This window comes from Lissotriton vulgaris, chromosome 5 (genome assembly GCF_964263255.1).
Source record: "Lissotriton vulgaris chromosome 5, aLisVul1.2, whole genome shotgun sequence".
Taxonomy (NCBI): domain Eukaryota; kingdom Metazoa; phylum Chordata; class Amphibia; order Caudata; family Salamandridae; genus Lissotriton; species Lissotriton vulgaris.
In genome coordinates this window covers 1,208,192,136-1,208,212,512 of record NC_141693.1, presented here as the reverse complement: position 1 = coordinate 1,208,212,512, position 20,377 = coordinate 1,208,192,136, and the positions used below count along the sequence as shown (strand labels likewise).

Genomic DNA, 20,377 nt, shown 5'->3' with positions numbered 1-20,377 from the left:
GGACTGGAGCCAGCCAGGCCCGGACTGGCCATAGCAGGCACCAGGCAATCCCCCGGTGCGCCGCAAGGGTGGGGGCCGGATTTGAGCCCCTGGGGACCGATTTTGTAACAGGGCCGTAGCTGCAAAAATGGCAATGAACAAAATCGGCCGAAAAGGGGGGGGGGGGATTGGCGCGTCCGAGCACTATGCCAGGGCCGGTTTTGGTTCCCAGTCTGGCCCTGGAGCCAGCTAATGTTCACATTTGATTTCTAAAAAGCGGTCAAGCAGACCTACGGACAGAGCACGAACCCACAAGGGTAATATTTGTTTTATTGGCATGAAGAAAAGAGCGCACCCACTGGGGAATACCTCGGTGCACTACATTGACCAGAAGGCTCTGAAGAGGGCCACGCCCACTGGGGCAGGTGATGTGTATTATTTATTGTGCACGAGAAACTCTGCTCATTTCTGTCATAAATCGCCACTGAAGAAGGAAAAATGGGAATCCTGAAACGCGTTTGGCGCATTGATATGAACTGATGCCAGTGTTCGTTGTGCTGCCTGCTCGCAAGTTTTCAAATAAATATTGTGAACCACGTATTTCCTTGTGGTGGAACTCCTTTTGGGGCTTACCTGCTTGTGTGGATATATATATATATATATATATATATATATATATATATATATATATATATATATATATATATATATATATATATATATATATATATATATATATATATATATATATATATATATATATATATATATATCCAGAAACCTCGCATTTCAGCAGCTCCCGTCCACAGGAACAAACGAGAGTGGACCCAAGTTAAGTGCTATTTTTGTTTTATTGCTCCAAAAACAGCTCTGCCACGACACGTTTCGGCAGTTCACCTGCCTTGATCACATGACAGCGTTACCTGCTGTGGTTAACTTTTTAAAGTGACAATGTCCAGTCACAAATGCGTAGGCATAGTAGAAATTTCCTATAGACAATTTAAAAAATGTACAAAAAATGATTGCATAAATGCTCAGTATAAAAGGTTTAAAACGTTATCACCTTTCAACGTTTATACTAATATCTGCACAATATTGTCAATGTTGGTATTAAAAATCAAGGATCCAATGATCTTTAAAATTCTTCGTTTAAATGCCGATACATTGATCCATCGTCCAACCCTATGTCACGTTTGTCAACTGAAACATTAACCAAGTGCTTAAAAATGACTCCTATTAAAAAGTGCTACATAAATTACCAAAAAGTGCTAAAGTATAATTGCTAAAATATAATATTGATGTAACCCAGATGCTGTTTGCCAGGATTGTCCTAGAGCGCCTCCAGTCCTGTGTGGACGAGCGTGAGATCCTGAGTAAGTACCAGACCGGATTCCGTAAAAATATTTCTACCATCGACCAAATTTTCAGGCTCCAATTCACTATAGAGGTTGGGAGCCTCTATTTGATCTTTGTTGATCTTAAATCAGCCTTTGATTTGTTGCCTTGTGACAAACGTTGGGCAGTTCTAGAGCAACTGGATATTCCGCCCTACTTGCTCTCTTTGATCAAGAGATTGCACACTGGAAATTTTGCCCAGGTGAGATTCGGAAAACATGGAGAATTGACTCCATGTTTCCCAGTGAACAGGGGTGTAAGGCAGTGGTGTATTTTGGCCCCCACTTTGTTCTGTCTTTTTATTAATGGCTTGGTGGACCAACTAAACGAGGTAGCCAACACCAATGCCCCAAAGCTCGCCTGTGGCAAGGTGCCAGCAATGATGTTTGCGGACGACACCTTGTTACTATCCAAATTGCCCATGGGCATCCAAAGGACCCTTGACAGCTTCTCTCTATTCTGCAAGAATAGGGGCCTAGAGATTAACACACTAAAAAGCAAGTATATGGTATTTAATCCTAGTAAAACATATCGTCCTAATCCTACTCTAAATGGTATCCAGCTAGAGAGGGTAGCTGTCTTCGATTAACTGGGTGTTACATTGACGGAAACCTTTGGGTGGGACTCAAAGCAAGAAAAGGCAGTCCTAAGGTTAGCACAGATGGCAGGGGGATTATCAAAACTTTACAGGAACTCCACATCTAGACAACCTGGCCCATTGACTGAGATATACAAAGTTCAAAACAGGAGTGCTGTAATGTACGGGACACCTCCCTGTAGGTATATTGCTCAAAAGCGAGAATACGTTTATGAGGCAGCTCTTGGCCTACCGCAAAGCACCCCCCTCATCCTCCCTACGTATGGACCTTGGGACAAGACCCATGCATGAGGAGAACGGACTGCGTCCCCTGACTTTTTGGAGTAGGCTATGGGCGACGTCCGAGCTAATAGCCTACCAGTCGGAACTCAAAGCGATCATGGGGCTCCCAGGGGTGGGTTAACTACCCTGGTTCACACACATAAAAGATATGTGCCATAGAGTAGGCCGGCCAAACCTATGGACCCACCCTGAGGAAGTGTCCCCGACAATATCACAGCTTGAACTAGTTATAGACAGTTCAGATTGGCCGAAATCCAAGGGAGTACAAAACTAGGCCACTTAACCTCTGACTTCCTCAATTTTAAAGACCAGTATTCATTTGAACTTTTCCTTGATGATGTACTTCCGTTTATGGCAAGGAAACTCGATGTTTACAAAGAACTGGTCAAAAGCTTCCCCTGTAAGCTGTCCTGCCTGCAATAGCCAAAAAGAGACTCCCATCCACGTTTTCTTTTTTTGTCCAGAATATGATGAACCCAGGAGGTACTGACTTTTACCAGTTTGCAGGAACCTGGGGCTCAGACAGTCATGGGAAGCCTTTAGAGTCTTGAGAACCGTTACTCACCCCAGATTGTTTTCGCTGAGTCCTGGTTCCTTAGCTCTGTGTGGCACAGGCTCCGCAAGTTTTTAATCTCCCCCTGCACATGTTAATTGTTCCTTTGCCATTTCCTATTGTCTTGATCTTACTAACAAATCTAATTAATATTTAATTCGCTTTTAAGATTTACATTTTTATAACTGTTATTAATTGTATCCAACTAGCTGTAAATGGCTATATCCTGTGATGCCCATTGATGTTTTTATTGCCTAAATCTAGAGTTGTATGTATATTATGTTCTTGCTTCTGTTGTCTATAAAATCGAAATAAAGCTTGGAAATGGGAAAAAATGGCTAACTTATAAAGTGCTAGTGCACAAACAAATTTAAAACATATCTATGTTGTATTATCACGAACATCTATTTATGACTCAATATCGTATTAAATGATGTACTGGTAATACAAATGAAAGTGCACGAAAGGCATGTGCAAAATAGAGGCAAGAGACTTTGAGTGTTAATACTCAATTTCCGAACTAACAATTCTAATTCATGAGCAATTGATTCCCACTATTTATTAATACATATATAAATATGCATATAAATAAATAAATACATATACATTTCATAAATACAATTCAATTCAGATTACGAACTCATTCTAAAATGCTTATCTTTTTAAATACTCCATTTATATGATGTAAAGTGCATATTAGGTTTTAAGAACAAAATAATCTATCTAAAAATCCTCATAGCACAGAAAAATTCAGCTTTGCAGTTAAAATCATGATTTAGTTTTTTTAAAGGGCTTGGTGTGAGAATGTTTTCTACTGTTTGAAACAATGAGTATAAATAAGTGTGCAAATCCTTACTCGTGTTAAGGCCCCCAGGATACATTGTATCCAGCTCAAGAATATAAGGAGTCTCCAGGCGCGTCAATTTTGATTCTCGATCACCCCCTCTCTTTCGGGGTGGGACAGCATTCATAACATAATATTTCAGGTTTTGCAGGCTGCTGTTGTGTTGCTCCTTAAAATACCTTGCCACTGGGTAACTGGAGTCATTGTTATTGATCACCCTTATATGTTGTAAAATACTTTTGTGAACAGATATTTTGGTGCTACCTACGTATGCCAAATTACAACTGCATTCCAAGACATAGATAGCAAAATCTGTTTGACATGTTAGATGTTGGTTTATGTCTTGTACCCTATCGCTAAAGGCAATGTGGTATGTAGTCTTGTTGGAGCCATATTAGCATGCCTTGTAACTGGAGCACTTGAAAAAATATTTTCTTGCTACTAGCCAACCCCCTTGCTCTTGTTCTTCCGGGATTCTCTTTACAAGTGCATTGGCCATTGATGATGTTTTGCTATAAGTTATGGCAGGATGTTTGGGGTGTAAATCCCCAATTATTGGGTCATCCAAAACTTTTGGCCAATTTCATCCTATGATGGCTCTTACCTGTTGCTCCTGTCTAAAATATGTCAGAATAAGTCTCTTGGGTTCCTTAGATGTATCCACTTTGTTGCTGCTTGCTCCCTGAGAATTTGTATTGTACGGCAAGAGACCTTCCCTAGCTCGCTTTCTAGATTTCATTATAGCGGCTTCAATAGTTGATGTTTTATAACCTTTCTCAAAAAATCGCTTTTTACTTTCAGTCTGTTTGATTTGCAGATCTTTTTCCTCACTGCATATACTCTGTATACAAAGCATCTCCCCCTATGGGATGCTTTGTATCAAGTGTGGAGGATGCCCACTGGATGCATGTAACATTGTATTGCCTGCCGTGTCCTATCGATACAGTGATGTGGTCAGAATAACATTGACTACATTGACTTGCACATCCAAGAATGTAATACTCTTGTCAATAATGCTAGATATGAAGTGCAAATTAACATCATTGATATTGGTTGTTTCAATAAATTCCCTGGCTTCATTCTCTGTTCAGTGCCATATAATGAACAAATTGTCAATGAACTTAAGACATGATATGATATTATCCTTATAAATGTGTTCGAACTGTCTTTTCACGACCAGCTCCTCCCGCCAACCCATAAACAAGCAGGCATAGCTGGGGGAGAAGCTGGCCCACATTTCCACATCCTGTATCTGTTAGTACATTTGGCTTTTGAACTTCAACAGTTTATTTTCAAAGCAGAACGTCAATATGTCAATTAACATTGTGTTGAGCTGTACATATTTGAGTGGTCTGTTTGCCATATATATTTATTTATTTTTCCACAATGTGTCCCCAGACATAGACGCAACTATCATACAATTTAATTTGATGGTACGCAGAGGACAAGTTCATCACACTGAAAAAACTTTCCCCACCTAGCATTGTCAAGGCCTCGGATATATTTGAAAGAGAATGGCGATCAACCCAGAAGTGTTCATTTAAATCTCTGGGATCAACACATACCCAGATACTTTTACCACTATCATTCGGAGCCAAAACCATTGGAGCCAACCACTCTGAGGACTATATTTCCTCTATGATTTCCTCAGTAACCAGTCTCTGTGTCTCCTCTCTGAGAGGTTCTAACATGAGATTAGGGGCCAGATGTACAATGAGATTTAGCACGCGCAAAAGGGTTTGCAACCGTTTGCCCATTCTAAATCTGATAAACAATATTTTCGGAGTCTCAATAATTTGCTACTCGCAAAATAGTGTTTTACAACTCGCTATTACGATGGGGTCATTACTGGAAGTTGGGGGCCCTGCCTAAGCAAATTCAAGGATTTGGTCTTTAAAACAATACACAAAAATACAGAAACAAGCATTTGTCAAAAATACACAAAAGCTGCAATATTGTATTTAATTCAGAAACAAATATAAAAAATAGAAACTTAAATTTTTATGGGAAAATTGGAACTGGTTGGAACTTTTCTAAATTCAATTGAAGCCACCATATGGCCAGACAATATTCTGTCTGATGCATTTGTACTGTTCCCATGAATCAATCGGAGGATACCAACTAAGGGCCAGATGTAGGTGGCCACATACTGAGCGGTAATGCAGAAATTCACAGAATTTCCGCGTTATTGACTGGTATTTGGCTGAGTGCAATGTAGGTGAGTTTAAACCTACTTGCAAAATAAGGAATCGCAAAATAGCGATTCCTTATTTTGCTATTGCATTTAAGGAATCGGAAATACCGATTCCTTAAATGCAATGTACGTAGCACTAAAAAAAGTGCACTTCAGCCTTAAGGAATCGCTAATTACCCCCAACTTCAAGTTGATGGTAAGTAGCGATTTCCTTTAAAAAAGCATGTTTTGCTTTTTTAAATGTGCCATGTGGCACACATCCATGCTCTAAGGCATGTATGTGCGCCACATGTGCACACATGCACATTTCAGGGGTGCAACAGGGTGTCCTTTGGACACCCTGGCACCCTTGAAGTAGCTCCCGCTATTTGCGATTCTGTAATACCGAATCGCTAATAGTGAATATCTTCCCATTCATTCCTATGGGCCTCCTAGCCCATAGGAATGAATGGCTAGGTATTCCTTAATAACGAATCCTAATTACCGATTCGTTATTAAGGAGTATTAAGGAATCGCTAATATTTTAGCGATTTCTACCTACATTCAATTATCAAGTCCTTAATAGTGATTCGGTAAAAATCGCTATTAAGAACTCGCCAAATTGAAGTTACCTACATCTGGCCCTTAATTTTTAGCCTCTAATTTAAACTTTTTCACATTTACAAAATGCTTCAACATTTTCATTTATCAATTGTGCTTCTTTATTTAAATATACTTTATTAATTTGCTAATATTATTTACATTTCTAAACAGTTGCAGACCCCCAGGGTTCTGAAGACCTCAGATTAAGAACTACTGCTCTAGAGCAGAAACTTATCATATTGGGTCTGAAGCTAAATAGCATGTTCAGTTGAAGATTAATTTTGCTTTTCTTGTTGTCAGTGGAAAATATTTTCTTTGGACTGCTATCTCCAAAATTGGCACCTAAAATGAAATAGCATCAAGCTGCCTCACAGAAACCCAAACATCTCCCATGGTGCCTCCTATGATGGGATGAATAGTCAACTGAGACATTATTATCATTAGTGCTACACAGAAAGCCCACAGAATTGTACACTGTTTAAAAGATAGTTCAAGCAATACTAAGAATGAGGCACTATGAGAGGGGGTACTTTAAAGATTACAAAAAATGTAGATGATGGTAGACATTTTAACTTTACCCAGTGAGATCAAAGCCTGGTGAATTTCCTTCATCACATTCCTGTACAGTTCCTTCTGCCATTCTTGTAATACCGTCCACTCCTCTTCAGAGAAATAGGCAGAAGCGTCATGAAAGGAAACCTGCCCATGGAACAAATAAATGTGCCGTCACTTAATGAGTAATTCTATTCCGAAAAGATGGCAGAAAGTGAGTAGATGAGGCCCGATTCACAAAGTAACTTTTTCACCTCTATGTTGCAATGGGTGGTTGTAAAAGGTTGGGATACTGCTATTGTACTGGTGCAGCGCTGGTACATAATTCATCACAGGTGCACATTGTTTATGACTGCAATTTGGTCTTGGTGTATGGGATAATTAGTTGCTGCCACATGCATGATAGTTATGTCTTCAAGGGTACGGCCTCACTACTTTGGATCCCTAATGTCATTTTATCATTAATGTGGATCCATAAATTCTGATTTACAATATTTTGGATTACCTTATTTTGGATATTTTAAATTCAGATTTGAAATTGGAAAAGTAAGTATGTGTGAATATATATACATTACCCAGTGTCGGTCGCCATTGGGTAGTTATAGTTAGCTGTGCATTTCCATTGAAATACAATTTTTGACTTGCTAATAAGTTTGACCATCTTTGACGAATCTTCACGAAACTGTCCAAAAAGTGCTCTTTTTGGACTAGTTTCCTCATAGAAAGTATCAGGTGATCCAATAAGCGGGGGCTGAAAAAAGGGTGGGGAACGCAAATTCCCCACTCATTTTCCATAGACAGATTTTTTAAAGAAACAATACCGTAAAACCTGCTCAATGAAATTACACCATATTGTACAGGAAATCTTGGTTCAGAAAGTCTGCATTATTTTTATTTGATGTAAATCTTTTTAGTTGTTTTTGAGAAGATAAAGATCACAAATATTTGTATAGCCTTGGGTTTGAGGCACTCTCGCGAGACTCCCTCAACCCCAACCTAAAAAATAATAGAGCGTTCTGATTGACCTAGAGTTTTTTCTCCTTGGGTGCCCTCGTTCCTGTGGGAGTGAGTGCTCTAATTGGCTGGCCACAACAAGAAAGAAAATGTTGCAACAGCCATTGCAGGACTCGGGACTTAGGGGTTCAATCCAGAAGCTTTAAGTGGTTTATTTGAAGAAACAGCACAGCATAAGTCCTGATTGGATAGCAGCAGGATATAACTGCTTTCCTAGTACAGAATGCTACATTACCAAAGCTCTGTTTAGAATGCAGAGTCAATTACAGAAGATAACAAGTCTCATGCCTTAAAGTGATATATAAAAATACATGTAAATAATGTACTGCACTATATACAAAATATAACACATCTCCCCCTTTAAATAAAACACACATGTAAATAAATGAATATAAAAACTTATACAAAATCATGTAAGGAAACAGGCCTATTTCTGACCCGAACATTTCTTTTGATTCTAGATGCTACAGAATCACCAATTGGTACATCAACACACTTGTTTTCATGCATAGAATCTTCCTGGTACCGGTTGATATTTTGTGCAGGACACTTAGCCACTCTTCTTGAATTCCAGACCTTACCATCTTGGGTGATAACAGTATTCCTAAAAACTTTCTTAATTTGAATAGGTCTACCATATTTACTCATTCCTTTACTAACAAGAAAAGGTTTGAAAATCCTGACCCAATCACCAACTACAAAGTCATGTTCTTTAGTCTTCCATTTATTATTGTACCATGATGGGGCTTTATCTTGTTTACTAAGTACTTTATCAGCAACTTCCTGAACATTAACCTTGTTCTCCACTGTTTTAGTGCATTTCTCCTTAAACCACCAAGGGCAAATGGCCCAAGCTGGTTCTCGACCCTTAAGCAATCTAAAAGGGCTAACCTCCGTAGTAGTATGTGGAGTGATGCGATAAGTCCATAATTTTTCCCTAACAATATTCAACCAATCACCCCTTTCCTTAACCGCATCCAGTACAAACCCTTTTAACACCCGGTTAAAGCGCTCAACCTGTCCATTCTCATGGGGTTCATATAAAGAAGTGCGTAAATGCTTAATCTGACAACCTTTCAGAAAACTCTCCATCTCTGCAGAGACTAATTGCACACCATTATCTGAAACTGAAGTAGAAGGACAACCCTCCCGTGCAAAAACTTCTCAAAAAAAACTAATGACAGCACTCGTAGTAGCCTTGGCAACAAATTTTACCTCAGGCCATTTCGAGTGATAGTCAATCATGACCAGTGCAAAACGCGAAGTCTCCGGTAGAATGGAAAAAGGACCAGAGATGTCAAAAGCAATCTTAATCCAAGGAGCTAGAGGCCATTGAACAGGTTTAAGCGGTGGAACATGGACTCTTAACATTTTGTCCTTATCACAACATTCACTACAATCCCTGACCATGGGATCTATGAATCTGTCCATGCCTGGCCACCAAAAATGCAATCTTACCAAACGTTTCATTGCAGAAATGCCGGGATGTGTTTTGTGTGCCAACTTTAAAATCAATTCTCTCACACCATGTGGTGGAATACATTTTCCGGATTTAAATAGAAAATGGCCTTCTAATAATAATTCATCAGCAATATGTGGAGAGGTGTGGCTCACTGGTTAGAGGCGGCAGACCCGAGTGCAGAGAACGGCCCGGGACCAGGGTTCGATTCCCGACGCGGCAGGGTCTTGGACCAGGATCAGCGGACTGATAATTCTCGTATCGGTGCCTACTCCGACCAGGGAGCACACTCGGCAACTCTGGGCATTAGCTTGCCTCATCTCCACAACGGCCCCACACAAACGCCGGGGATGCCTGGTTTCACCTTGGAGACCCCCAGGAGGGACTATCTCACAGGGAAAGCCAGGACAGGTTCCCCAGCGGTCTATAGCGCTACGAGGCCTCCGGGTAGCAGTGCGCTTTACAAGACACAACAATTTACAATTTACAATATGGAAGAATGGTAACAAATCTGACCTAATACAACTTTTGCTGGGCCAGCCCTCCATCACATATTTCTTGAGAAGTACCAACACTTCATCTGTATCTTGTAACTCTTTCCACTTACTTTCAGTAATTTCTTGGTAATGGGATGGAATTACATCCGTCACACCCAACACGAAATCCACATCATTAACTACATTCACCTTGTCTGAACAAACACCACAAGGAAGACGTGAAAGAAAATCCGCAGTGACATTTTTCTACCCAGGAATATACTCTACAGTAAAATTGTATTCTTGCAATTTAGATGCCAAACGTGCAATCCTTGCCGTAGAATTCCATCCTCCACCCACTGATAATATATGTATTAGAGGTTTATGGTCTGTCCTAAGTACAAAATTGCTGCCCCAAACATAGATTCTAAAATGTTCCACCACCCACACACATGCAAGCAACTCCCTCTCTATGACCGCATATCTCCGTTCGGTTTCATTAAGGGTTCTAGATGAAAAAGTGACATTCCACTCAGTATTTCCATCTTGTTGAGACAGAAAACAACCCAGCCCATACACGCTAGCGTCAGTAGTTATAATGCACTTGTAGCCCATCCTAAATGGTTTCAAGGTAGGAGCACTAACAATCTCCTTCTTAATATCCTGAAAGGCCTTGTCTTGATCATCTTTCCACTCAAAAGTTACCTTCCGCCTCAACAATTTCCTTAACGGTTCCATTTTGGTTGCAAAATTTTCTACAAACTTACTGTAGTATTCGCACATGCCTGAAAAAGAAAGTAGTTGTTCTCTATTTACTGGAGCTGGTGCTTTAAGAATAGCCTCTACATTAGATTTCTTGGGAACTAAACCTTCACCTGATAATGTATGTCCTAAATATTCAACGGATTTACAAAACAGCTTACATTTATGTGCTTTTAAGGTGAGGCCACTATCCTCCAGTCGTTTGCAAACCTGAACAATGTGACATATGTTCAAGTTCATTTTTAGAAAATACTAAAATGTCATCTTGGAAACACTTGACAAAGGAATCCAAGTCTCTAAATATTTGGAACATTACTCTCTGAAAAACAGAGGCCGCTGAGGCTAACCCAAAAGGCATTCTTTTATATTGGAATAACCCCATAGGTGTGATAAATGCAGTGCACTTCTTGGATTCCTCAGTTAACTCTATTTGATGATACGCTGATCTGAGATCAAGTGTGGTAAAGATCTGCGCACCATCAAATAAAGAGACCAGCTCATTAATGTTGGGAAGAGGATGACAGTCTATTATGATATTTGAATTTAAGGCTCTTCAATCAATGCATACAAGCAATTTTTGATCAGGTTTTCGCACTAGTACAATGGGAGAAACCCATTCTGAGGTCTCAATTGGTTCTATTATGTCCTCTTTAAGAAGGTCATTCAACATCTCCTTCAACTCATCTCTCACATTAAGAGGAACACCTCTCAATTTCTGTTTACCAGGAATTGCATCATTTTTCAAAACAATTTTGTGCGCAAAAGGCTTTAACCTTCCCAAATCATCACAAAACACTTTGCTAAATTTGTGACTCCAATATTCCGTGTCTTCCCTTATATCTTCTTTTCCAACCACCTCATGACTAGTAGTACTTACCATGTCTTTTTCACTACATAAAGATACTGGATCTTTTGAACGTGGGTTGAGAATGATACCCAACTCATATTGATCATGCCAACCTAAAACATTAACACCCTTAACCGCAATATATAATTTAATCATAACAGTTCTGTTCCTGAAAGTAAGAGGTACCTTTAAGAAACCCTCAATATCAATGATAGATCCATTGAAACTTTCGGCAATAATATCAGATGGTAGTAAACATCTGATATCACATACATCTACAAGTCTCTCACTAAAGTGTTCTTTAGTAATGATCGTCCATGGCGATCCTGAATCAACCATGAGTTTTATTTCCTTACTATATACGTAAAAAGAACATATAGGAGGCTTTATGTTACCCATAACAACACAACCCCGTTGTACAATAGAAACAACAACACCTTTGTTGAGTTCTTGAGTTTGATTAACTTCTGTACTTTCACTAATACAAGACACTTTTGTGGGATCTAACTTGTTGGAAGAAGTGCGTGTCTGGTTAAAACATCTGTCTCTACACACATTGCTAAAATGTCCAATTCTTCCACAAATCTTCCACTCCTTGTTGATAGCTGGACAACCCTGAAATGAAGCAATATGTGACTTACTACCACACCTAAAACAAGAAAAGGAATTGTTATAATTATCTTGTCTTTTATAAAGGAAATTATTAACATTCCCTTTGTTCTTTCCTTGCGCAAAATAAGAACTTTTGTTTTCAGTTTTTTGTTTAATAACGCAAACATCTTCTTCAGAAATGGATTTGTTAGAATTAGAGTTTTGCTTGACTACATCCATCCATTTCTCTGACATCTCAGTGGATTTAGCTACCGCAATAGTTTCTTCTAAATTGGGATCGCCCATGCACCAGGATTAGGTGCTAGCGGGTGATCTCAGGCGCTAGCTGGACTGGGGCACGCTAGATTTAAAATTTGCTTCGCATTTATACAGCCGGCAGCATTGTTGCGCTCACCCGCCTGTATTTGTATTTTGTGTATGCTTTTAACTTTTTTGTTGTGCAGGTCCCGGAGCTGCTGACACTTGATTTTATTTTACTTACTTACCCTGCTCGTCCCCACCTCGCTTCTGAGCGCACGCTGGGACCCTTCCTGGTCGCGCTGCACTCCAGCTCGGGACTTCTCTGCCCCGCCTCCTGGCCCGCCCATCGCAGACGAGATAGGTTCTGCCTGGGTCGTGACCTAGTGTGCCTCCATCTTGGGTGAGGGAGCAGGCGAGCGGACTAGCGCTTGGCCCCTCCCGCCCTCGGCCCTACAAAAACCCGAGCCGGTCACTTCACGGGTGATTAGGTGCTAGCGGGTGGTCTCAGGCGCTAGCTGAACTGGGGCACGCTACTTTTAAAATTTGCTTCGCATTTATACAGCCGGCAGCATTGTTGCGCTCACCCGCCTGTATTTGTATTTTGTGTATGCTTTTAACTTTTTTGTTGTGCAGGTCCCGGAGCTGCTGACACTTGATTTTATTTTACTCCCTTACCCTGCTTGTCCCCACCTCCCTTCTGAGTGCCCGCTGGGACCCTTCCTGGTCGCGCTGCACTCCAGCTCGGGACTTCTCTGCCCCGCCTCCTGGCCCGCCCATCGCAGACGAGATAGGTTCTGCCTGGGTCGTGACCTAGTGTGCCTCCATCTTGGGTGAGGGAGCAGGCGAGCGGACTAGCGCTCGGCCCCTCCCGCCCTCGGCCCTACAAAATGGTTCCCCCTTTCAGGGAGCGCAGCGGACCTACAGCCCTTCCCCTGTTCCCTTTCCCCTGCCACCAGGCCTCGCATCTCTGCACTTGGAATCGCGGGGAATATCCCCCTCCATTCGAGGCCGGATGCGTCACATGCTCCACCAACTCCTACTGAGTCACACATCCGAATATTATACTTAAACACCCGCTCTCTTATTAGACATCAAACTGACATCTTTCTCTTACTCATGGCTGAGAGCCCTGACATTCTTTTGCTATCGGAAACATGGCTCACTGACGACTCCCTCCCTGATATCCTGGCGGCATTACCCCCAGACTACTATCTGTTGAATGCTAATCGCCCCGGGGGCCGTCCTGGTGGCGGGGTGGCAGCGGTAATACGCAAGGACTTAAAAATTATAGCTACCTCATCCATGACTCTCCCTGAAGTTGATAACTTGGTTCTCAGCCTGGGAACTGAGGTGGGTGCAGTCACTTTTATAATACTCTACCGGCCCCCACCCTATGCCTTCATTCCCCTCTTCCTTTACTGAGCAGCTTGCCAATCTTACTACATCCTCCTCTCGTGTCGCCATTTTCGGCGATTTTAACTATTGGTTCCAACACAAGGATGCCGGGCCTCACGCCACTGAGCTATTTGAAGCCCTCTCCTGTTTAAATCTCACACAACTTGTCAAGTCCCCCACCCACAGTGGAGGCCATATTCTCGACCACATTTGGACTCACGGGGCTAAGTCCTCTTGCCCGTTGATCACTCCCTGTGTGTGGTCTGACCATTCTCTAATCGAGACTGTAATCTCTGTCGATGGTCATATCAGGGCCCCGCCACTAGAGGGCGGTGCCGCCCGCAAGTGGAGGGCTGCTGACTCTTATAACTTGCTTTCCCATCTGTCAGAGACCCGCCCCTCCCTCTCCAACGACATCTGCATCAACGAGCTAGACGGTAACATCTCTCACTGGCTTACGTCAGCTAGCGATATTTTTGCCCCTCTAACCAAGTTTCCCCGCTCTCGGCATAGCAACTCCCATAAGTGGTTTGACTCCCAGTTAAAAACCCAACATCTGGAGCTACGCCAATAGGAGCGTAAGTGGAGGAGAGATTACTGCACCACAGGCAGAGACACTTACGTGGCCGCTCGTAATAAATATAAAAAAGCCATCATTGCGGCCAAAACAGCATATGTCTCCAAGAGAATTCTGTCAGCCCCTTGTAAGTCGAAGGAGATTTTTAAAGTCCTCGATGAATTTACCTCTGATTCTAGGACGCTCCCGAACCAGGCTCCTACTCAGGAATCATGCAATGCTCTCAGTACGTTCTTTCTAGAAAAAATTGTTATGATTAAGGATACTATTCCGGTCACCTTTCCTGGCACTGACACTGTCTGTCCCCCTCATAATGCACTCTCTTTCACACATTTCCCTCCTCTTGATCCAGAATCTTTGGCCAGACTGGCCGCTCGTGTCAAGTCTGGCTCACCTGACGACTGTTGTCCACCATCTATACTACGGGGCATCTGCCTTACCTTACCTGATTGCATTCTCCCTCTGTTGAATTCTTCTCTTTCTTCTGGCACGGTGCCCAGCTCCTTCAAGGAGGCCGTTTTGGTGCCTCTACTGAAGAAGCCAGGAGCTGACCCCGCAGTTTTGGCGAACTACCGGCCTATCTCTCTTCTGCCCTATTTCTCTAAAATTCTGGAAGCCCACGTCACCGCCTGCCTCTCACAGTTCATCGAGAGCTCCAACTTGCTTGAAGCCAACCAGGCAGGCTTCAGACCCGGCCACTCCACGGAGGCAGTGATCTTGGCTGTGTTGGATGCTCTGAGAGGCGGCGCTGACAGGGGTACCCCCCAGGCCCTGGTTCTCTTAGATCTGTCGGCCGCTTTCGACACGGTGGACCATGACATCCTTCTCCATCGTGTCGAGCAGGCCGGCATCCAGGGCCTGGCGTTGGCATGGGTCGAATCCTTTCTGACCGGGAGGTCTCAGACAGTTAGTCTGGGCACCTTCAGGGCACCTAAGGAACGATCACATTGCGGGGTTCCCCAGGGCTCCTCTTTATATCCCCTTCTTTTTAACCTGTATCTTCGACCCCTTCTCTTTTCTCTGAGGCAGTGGGACGTCACCGTCTTTAACTACGCTGACGACCTGCAACTCATCTTTCCTCTCAATTCTTCTTCTGCTATCACTAATTTTCAGGCGGTTATGTCCCACACTCTCCAGTGGATGAGCCAGAATCAACTCAAACTGAATCCCGGGAAGACGGAGCTCCTTCTCCCTGGTAAGAGCTCTATCCACTGGGGCCCGCACTTCTGGCCGGTAGAGCTAGGCCCTCCTCCCACCCCTGTGGCCTCGGTGAAGAGTCTCGGGGTCATTATTGACTCCGAGCTATCCCTTAAGCCCCAGATAGGGGCGGTGGTTTCCTCCTGCATGTACCAGCTGCGCAGGATCAGGAAGGTGGCCTATCTCCTGACTCCAAAAGTTCTGATTCAAGTCATCATGGCTCTTGTCCTCTCCCGCTTGGATTTCTCGAATTCCCTCTATCACGGTCTGCCCAAGGCCCTTCTTTCTAGGCTGCAGATCGTCCAGAACCAAGCGGCGAGATTGGCCTTCGGGATCCCGAAATGGCAATCCGCTAAACCTCTTCTTACCAACTTGCATTGGCTACCTGTCATTTCGAGGGTAGCCTTTAAGATCGGCTGCCTTGCCTTCAAATCTCTAACTGGTCCCTGCCCCGCATTCCTGAAATCCCTTATCAGTCCCTATTGTCCCTCACGCAACCTCAGATCCTATTACCTCTGCCTCCTGGTTGTCCCCTCTTTCAAACTCTGCAGAATCGGAGGTCGGAGATTTGCACATTTGGCCCCTAAATTCTGGAAATCTCTCCCACTCTCACTTAAATCCTCCAATTTGCTCTTCCAATTCCGCAGATCTCTGAAAACATGGCTCTTCCCACAATCTGGCTAACTCCCCCTGTCCACCCCCAGAACCAGATCAGTGCCAGGAAACCCACGGTGACAGAGCGCTCTATAAGCTCACCTTAACATAACATAACCAGAGTTTCTGCTGGATTTTTTGTTTTTAACATGGACGATGATTTGATCCCGCAGCATTTCATCACACATTGTCCCAAAGTTACAATGTAGGCTAAGAGATCTTAAAGCCGTAATAAAATCATCAAAAGATTCATAATTTTTTTGCGCTCTGGTGTAGAATTTGAATCTATTTAAAGCAATGCTAGCAGTTGGCTTACATCTTTTCTCAAGTCTAGACAATGCTTCAACATACACATTCAAAGCATCACCTTCTCCCATGCGTGAAGAAGATTGTGGTAAAGTTCTGAAAATTTCTTGGCCTTCTGAGCCAAGGCAGTGAAGTAAAATGCTTTTCTTTCTCTCAGCACCCATGCGTTCCCCATCAATAGCCTTCATGTAATTAAAGAATTCCTCCTTCCACCTCGACCATGGCATAGGAGGATCACCTTTGTTTTGTAAAAATTTGGCTGGGGGATCAAACTGCATTTTTTTAAAAATAAATTCAATAATAAAATAAATGTAAATATAATAGTATTATATACAAAATATAACAGGGGTCCATTAGTGCTCGCGAGCTTCTTTGCTTGCCATTACAGGAAATGCTATTTGTGAATGAGACAACATTAATGCTGTATTGTCAGCTGTTTTAGAGCTATATAACTCGTTTTACTCGAGATTTTAAAACTGCACTTTTTCACTTTGTGTTTGCAGACAGCATACCCCTAGGCCACCTGCACACATTTTCGCCAACATTTGACGCCTTTAGTTGCCGTTTTTGAGTTAAATTGGGGTTAGGGAAATATTCCCACGGCGGCCATCTTTAGTGTGCCCAGAGCGGTGTGAGCGCTCTAGTGGTACCTATAAAAGGAGCCCTGCGACAGTGCTCGCGAGATTCTTTGCTTGCCATTACAGGAAATGCTATTTGTGAATGAGACAACATTAATGCTGTATTGTCAGCTGTTTTAGAGCTATATAACTCGTTTTACTCAAGATTTTAAAACTGCACTTTTTCACTTTGTGTTTGCAGACAGCATACCCCTAGGCCACCTGCACACATTTTCGCCAACATTTGACCCCTTTAGTTGCCGTTATTGAGTTAAATTGGGGTTAGGGAAATATTCCCACGGCGGCCATCTTTAGTGTGCCCAGAGCGGTGTGAGCGCTCTAGTGGTACCTATAAAAGGATACGGCCACCCTATCGCGCTAGCGGTCGCGTTTGCGGAAGCGCCGTCCCTAGCGCCGGAGTCTCGCCTGAGTCAGCCCGTCTGCGCTCATCCGCGCTCTGACGGGCTCTGGGCTCTGGCAGGTACTCTATACTCTATACTTCATCTGTGAGTAATTTGTTTCTGATCTATTATATTGCACCATGGTTCTTTCCTATTCAGCTGTGGATTTACATTAATGGCGCGGTTTTGCTATCAAGACCTGCTCTGTATGTACATTGCCCTTCCCCAAATACAAATGTCACCAATGCGGTTTTGCTCTCGGAATGCCAGCGAGCTGCAGATCGCTTAAACGCTATGTCAGACGCAGCAGGCCTGTCAAGTCCAATACTGTCTCCTCACATTCCTCTTTACATTTTTGGAGTATTAATTGTAGATCTCTCCCACAACACAAATATAACATCTGTGACTTCATCACCGATGAACAACCGGATGCTGTGTTTCTTACTTAAACCTGGTTGCATGACAGCTCTGGCCCCGATATCGCCGCTGCAGTTCCCCCTAATTATGTCATCGTAAGAAAGGACAGAGTTCTAGGCAAAGGGGGGGGGATAGCCATGATCTTCAAATCTAAGTACACCTGTAAATTTGAAGACATTCCTTTCAAAGGTTGCGAGGCAGCCCTTTTTAGGCTAACTATTAACCCTCAGTTCACAATGACAGGTATATTAATCTATCACCCTCCTGGGAATGCTAATCCCTGGGTTTCTTCTTTGCCAGATTTCCTGGCCCCCTTGCTGCTTAGAGCAGCCAACTTTTCAATTCTTGGGGATCTAAATATCCATCTCGAAGATTCCGACTGTACGTCCACTAAACAGCTTATTTCTACTCTCGAAGTTTTTAACATTCAACTATTGAACTCTGCCCCCACACATCTTGCTGGTCACTTATTAGATCCCATCCTGTCAAATCTACAGTTGGACTGCTCTCAGAAAGCACGCCCAATAGAATGGTCCGACCACTTTGCTGTTCCTTTTTCATTGGATACTACCAAGACAGCATCACTGATCGGAAAGGAAATAAATAAACGGACACGCAGTTGGGGGAAAATTAACATGCCAGAACTCAATGAACAATTACTGAGGACACTTCCTAACACCGACCTATCTATCTCCGCACTAAATTGTGCAGATGATCAGTGGTTAAATAATGCTGTTGATTCCACGCTTCCCTTGACGTATAAGAAAACTATGCCTCATCACCCACCTGCACCATGGTTTTCCGACAAGCTTAAGTGCCTTCGCACTCAATGTAAGATTTTAGAAAGGAAATGGAGGCGCAATTATTCTCCTACTCGCAAAGTAGCTTACAGAGAAGCTCTGAAGGGCTATCATAACAGCTGTAAAACAGCCAGAGCAGACTATACGAAAAAAATAGTTTCAGATGCACAAAACTGCCCTAAGGTGCTCTTTTCAGTTGTAAAAAAACTGACCGGAGCGGATTCTATTCCTACGCCTCCTGCGCTAGACAAGGTTCAATGCCAATTATTAGCTGACTTTTTTGTTAAAAAAGTCGACCTGATCTATGATCTTTTTACCCCGCCACCGATGGTAACACCTTTTGCATCTGGCGCTGTGCAGTCATCAGCTAATGTTGACGACGTTGCCAAACTCTCTGTATGGCAGCCATTAGACAATATTTCCTTTTCTTCTTGTCTAAATAGTGTGCGCTCTGGCTCTCCGTGCGATGCACTTCCGGCTAAAATACTCAAACAATTAGATTCCTCCACCCATCAGATTTTTGTTAAATTGTTAAACGCCTCACCTACTGAGGCATATGTACCCCAGCCATGGAAACACGCTATGGTAGTGCCCTTGTTAAAAAAGTCTGGTGCTGATATCTCGAATCTTGCTAATGTTTGTCCAATATCCCTGCTACCCATCTTCTCTAAGGTGCTGGAGAGACACATTAATACCCAGCTCACTGCACTGGTGGAAAGTTCTGGTTTCTTACACTCCTCCCAGTCGGGTTTTCGGTCCTGCCACTCGACCGAGACAGCCCTTCTTGGGGTGACAGAGAGTCTCCGACACGGTGTCGACCAGGGTGAAACCATGGGGCTCATCCTGTTGGATTTGAGCGCAGCTTTCGACACCGTGTCACATTCCATCCTTCTTGACTCTCTGCGGTCACTCGGCGTGACTGGTAGGGCCTTAGCCTGGGTGGCCTCCTTTCTTGGCGAGCGAACCTTTCAAGTTTTCTCCCCTAAGGCGGCATCAGCGGTCTGTCCCTCAGCGCGGGGTGTCCCCCAAGGGTCCATACTCAGCACCCTATTATTCAATCTTTATGTAAAACCCTTGGCAAACATCGTAGAGCAGGCGGGGCTGACCCTGTTCTCTTACGCTGATGACACTCAGATCGTCTTCTCCCTATCAGGGCGAGACGAGAATAACCCCTCTGCACTAAAATCGGGCCTCATTCTCGTGGCGACTGGATGCAGAGGAACTGTCTCAAACTGAATGGGGAGAAGAGAGAGGTGGTCATTCTGGGAAAAAATAAGAACCTCTGGGGCCCTCAGCATTGGCTAAATGAGATGGGTGCACTTCCTGTACCCACACATGCTGTACGTAACTTGGGCATCCAAATTGACGACAAGTTAACAATGAAGCAGCAGGCCACTAAGGTCGCAGCAACCTGTTTCTCTACTCTTAGGTGGCTACAAAAGATCCTATGGATGCTTCCCATTCCCTCCCGTAGAACGGTTGTCCAGGCATTGATAACATCTCGCCTGGACTATGGCAACATACTATATTTGGGTGCTGATGTAGCCACTGTTAAAGTGTTGCAGGTTGTACAAAATGCAGCCGCGCGACTCTTGAAGAATGTCCCTAGAAGAACTTCTGCATT

General features: G+C 43.2%; 1 protein-coding gene across 1 annotated transcript in view; it reads right to left on the bottom strand.

The window, feature by feature from the left end:
- The window catches only part of LOC147712287 (uncharacterized), a 215,507-nt gene that overhangs the window by 169,135 nt on the left and 25,995 nt on the right, over nucleotides 1-20,377 (bottom strand). Inside the window, exon 2 of the mRNA XM_086923018.1 lies at nucleotides 7,006-7,126. Within this exon, the coding sequence (XP_086779144.1) occupies nucleotides 7,006-7,126 (121 nt within the window). The remainder of the gene's footprint in view (nucleotides 1-7,005; nucleotides 7,127-20,377) is intronic.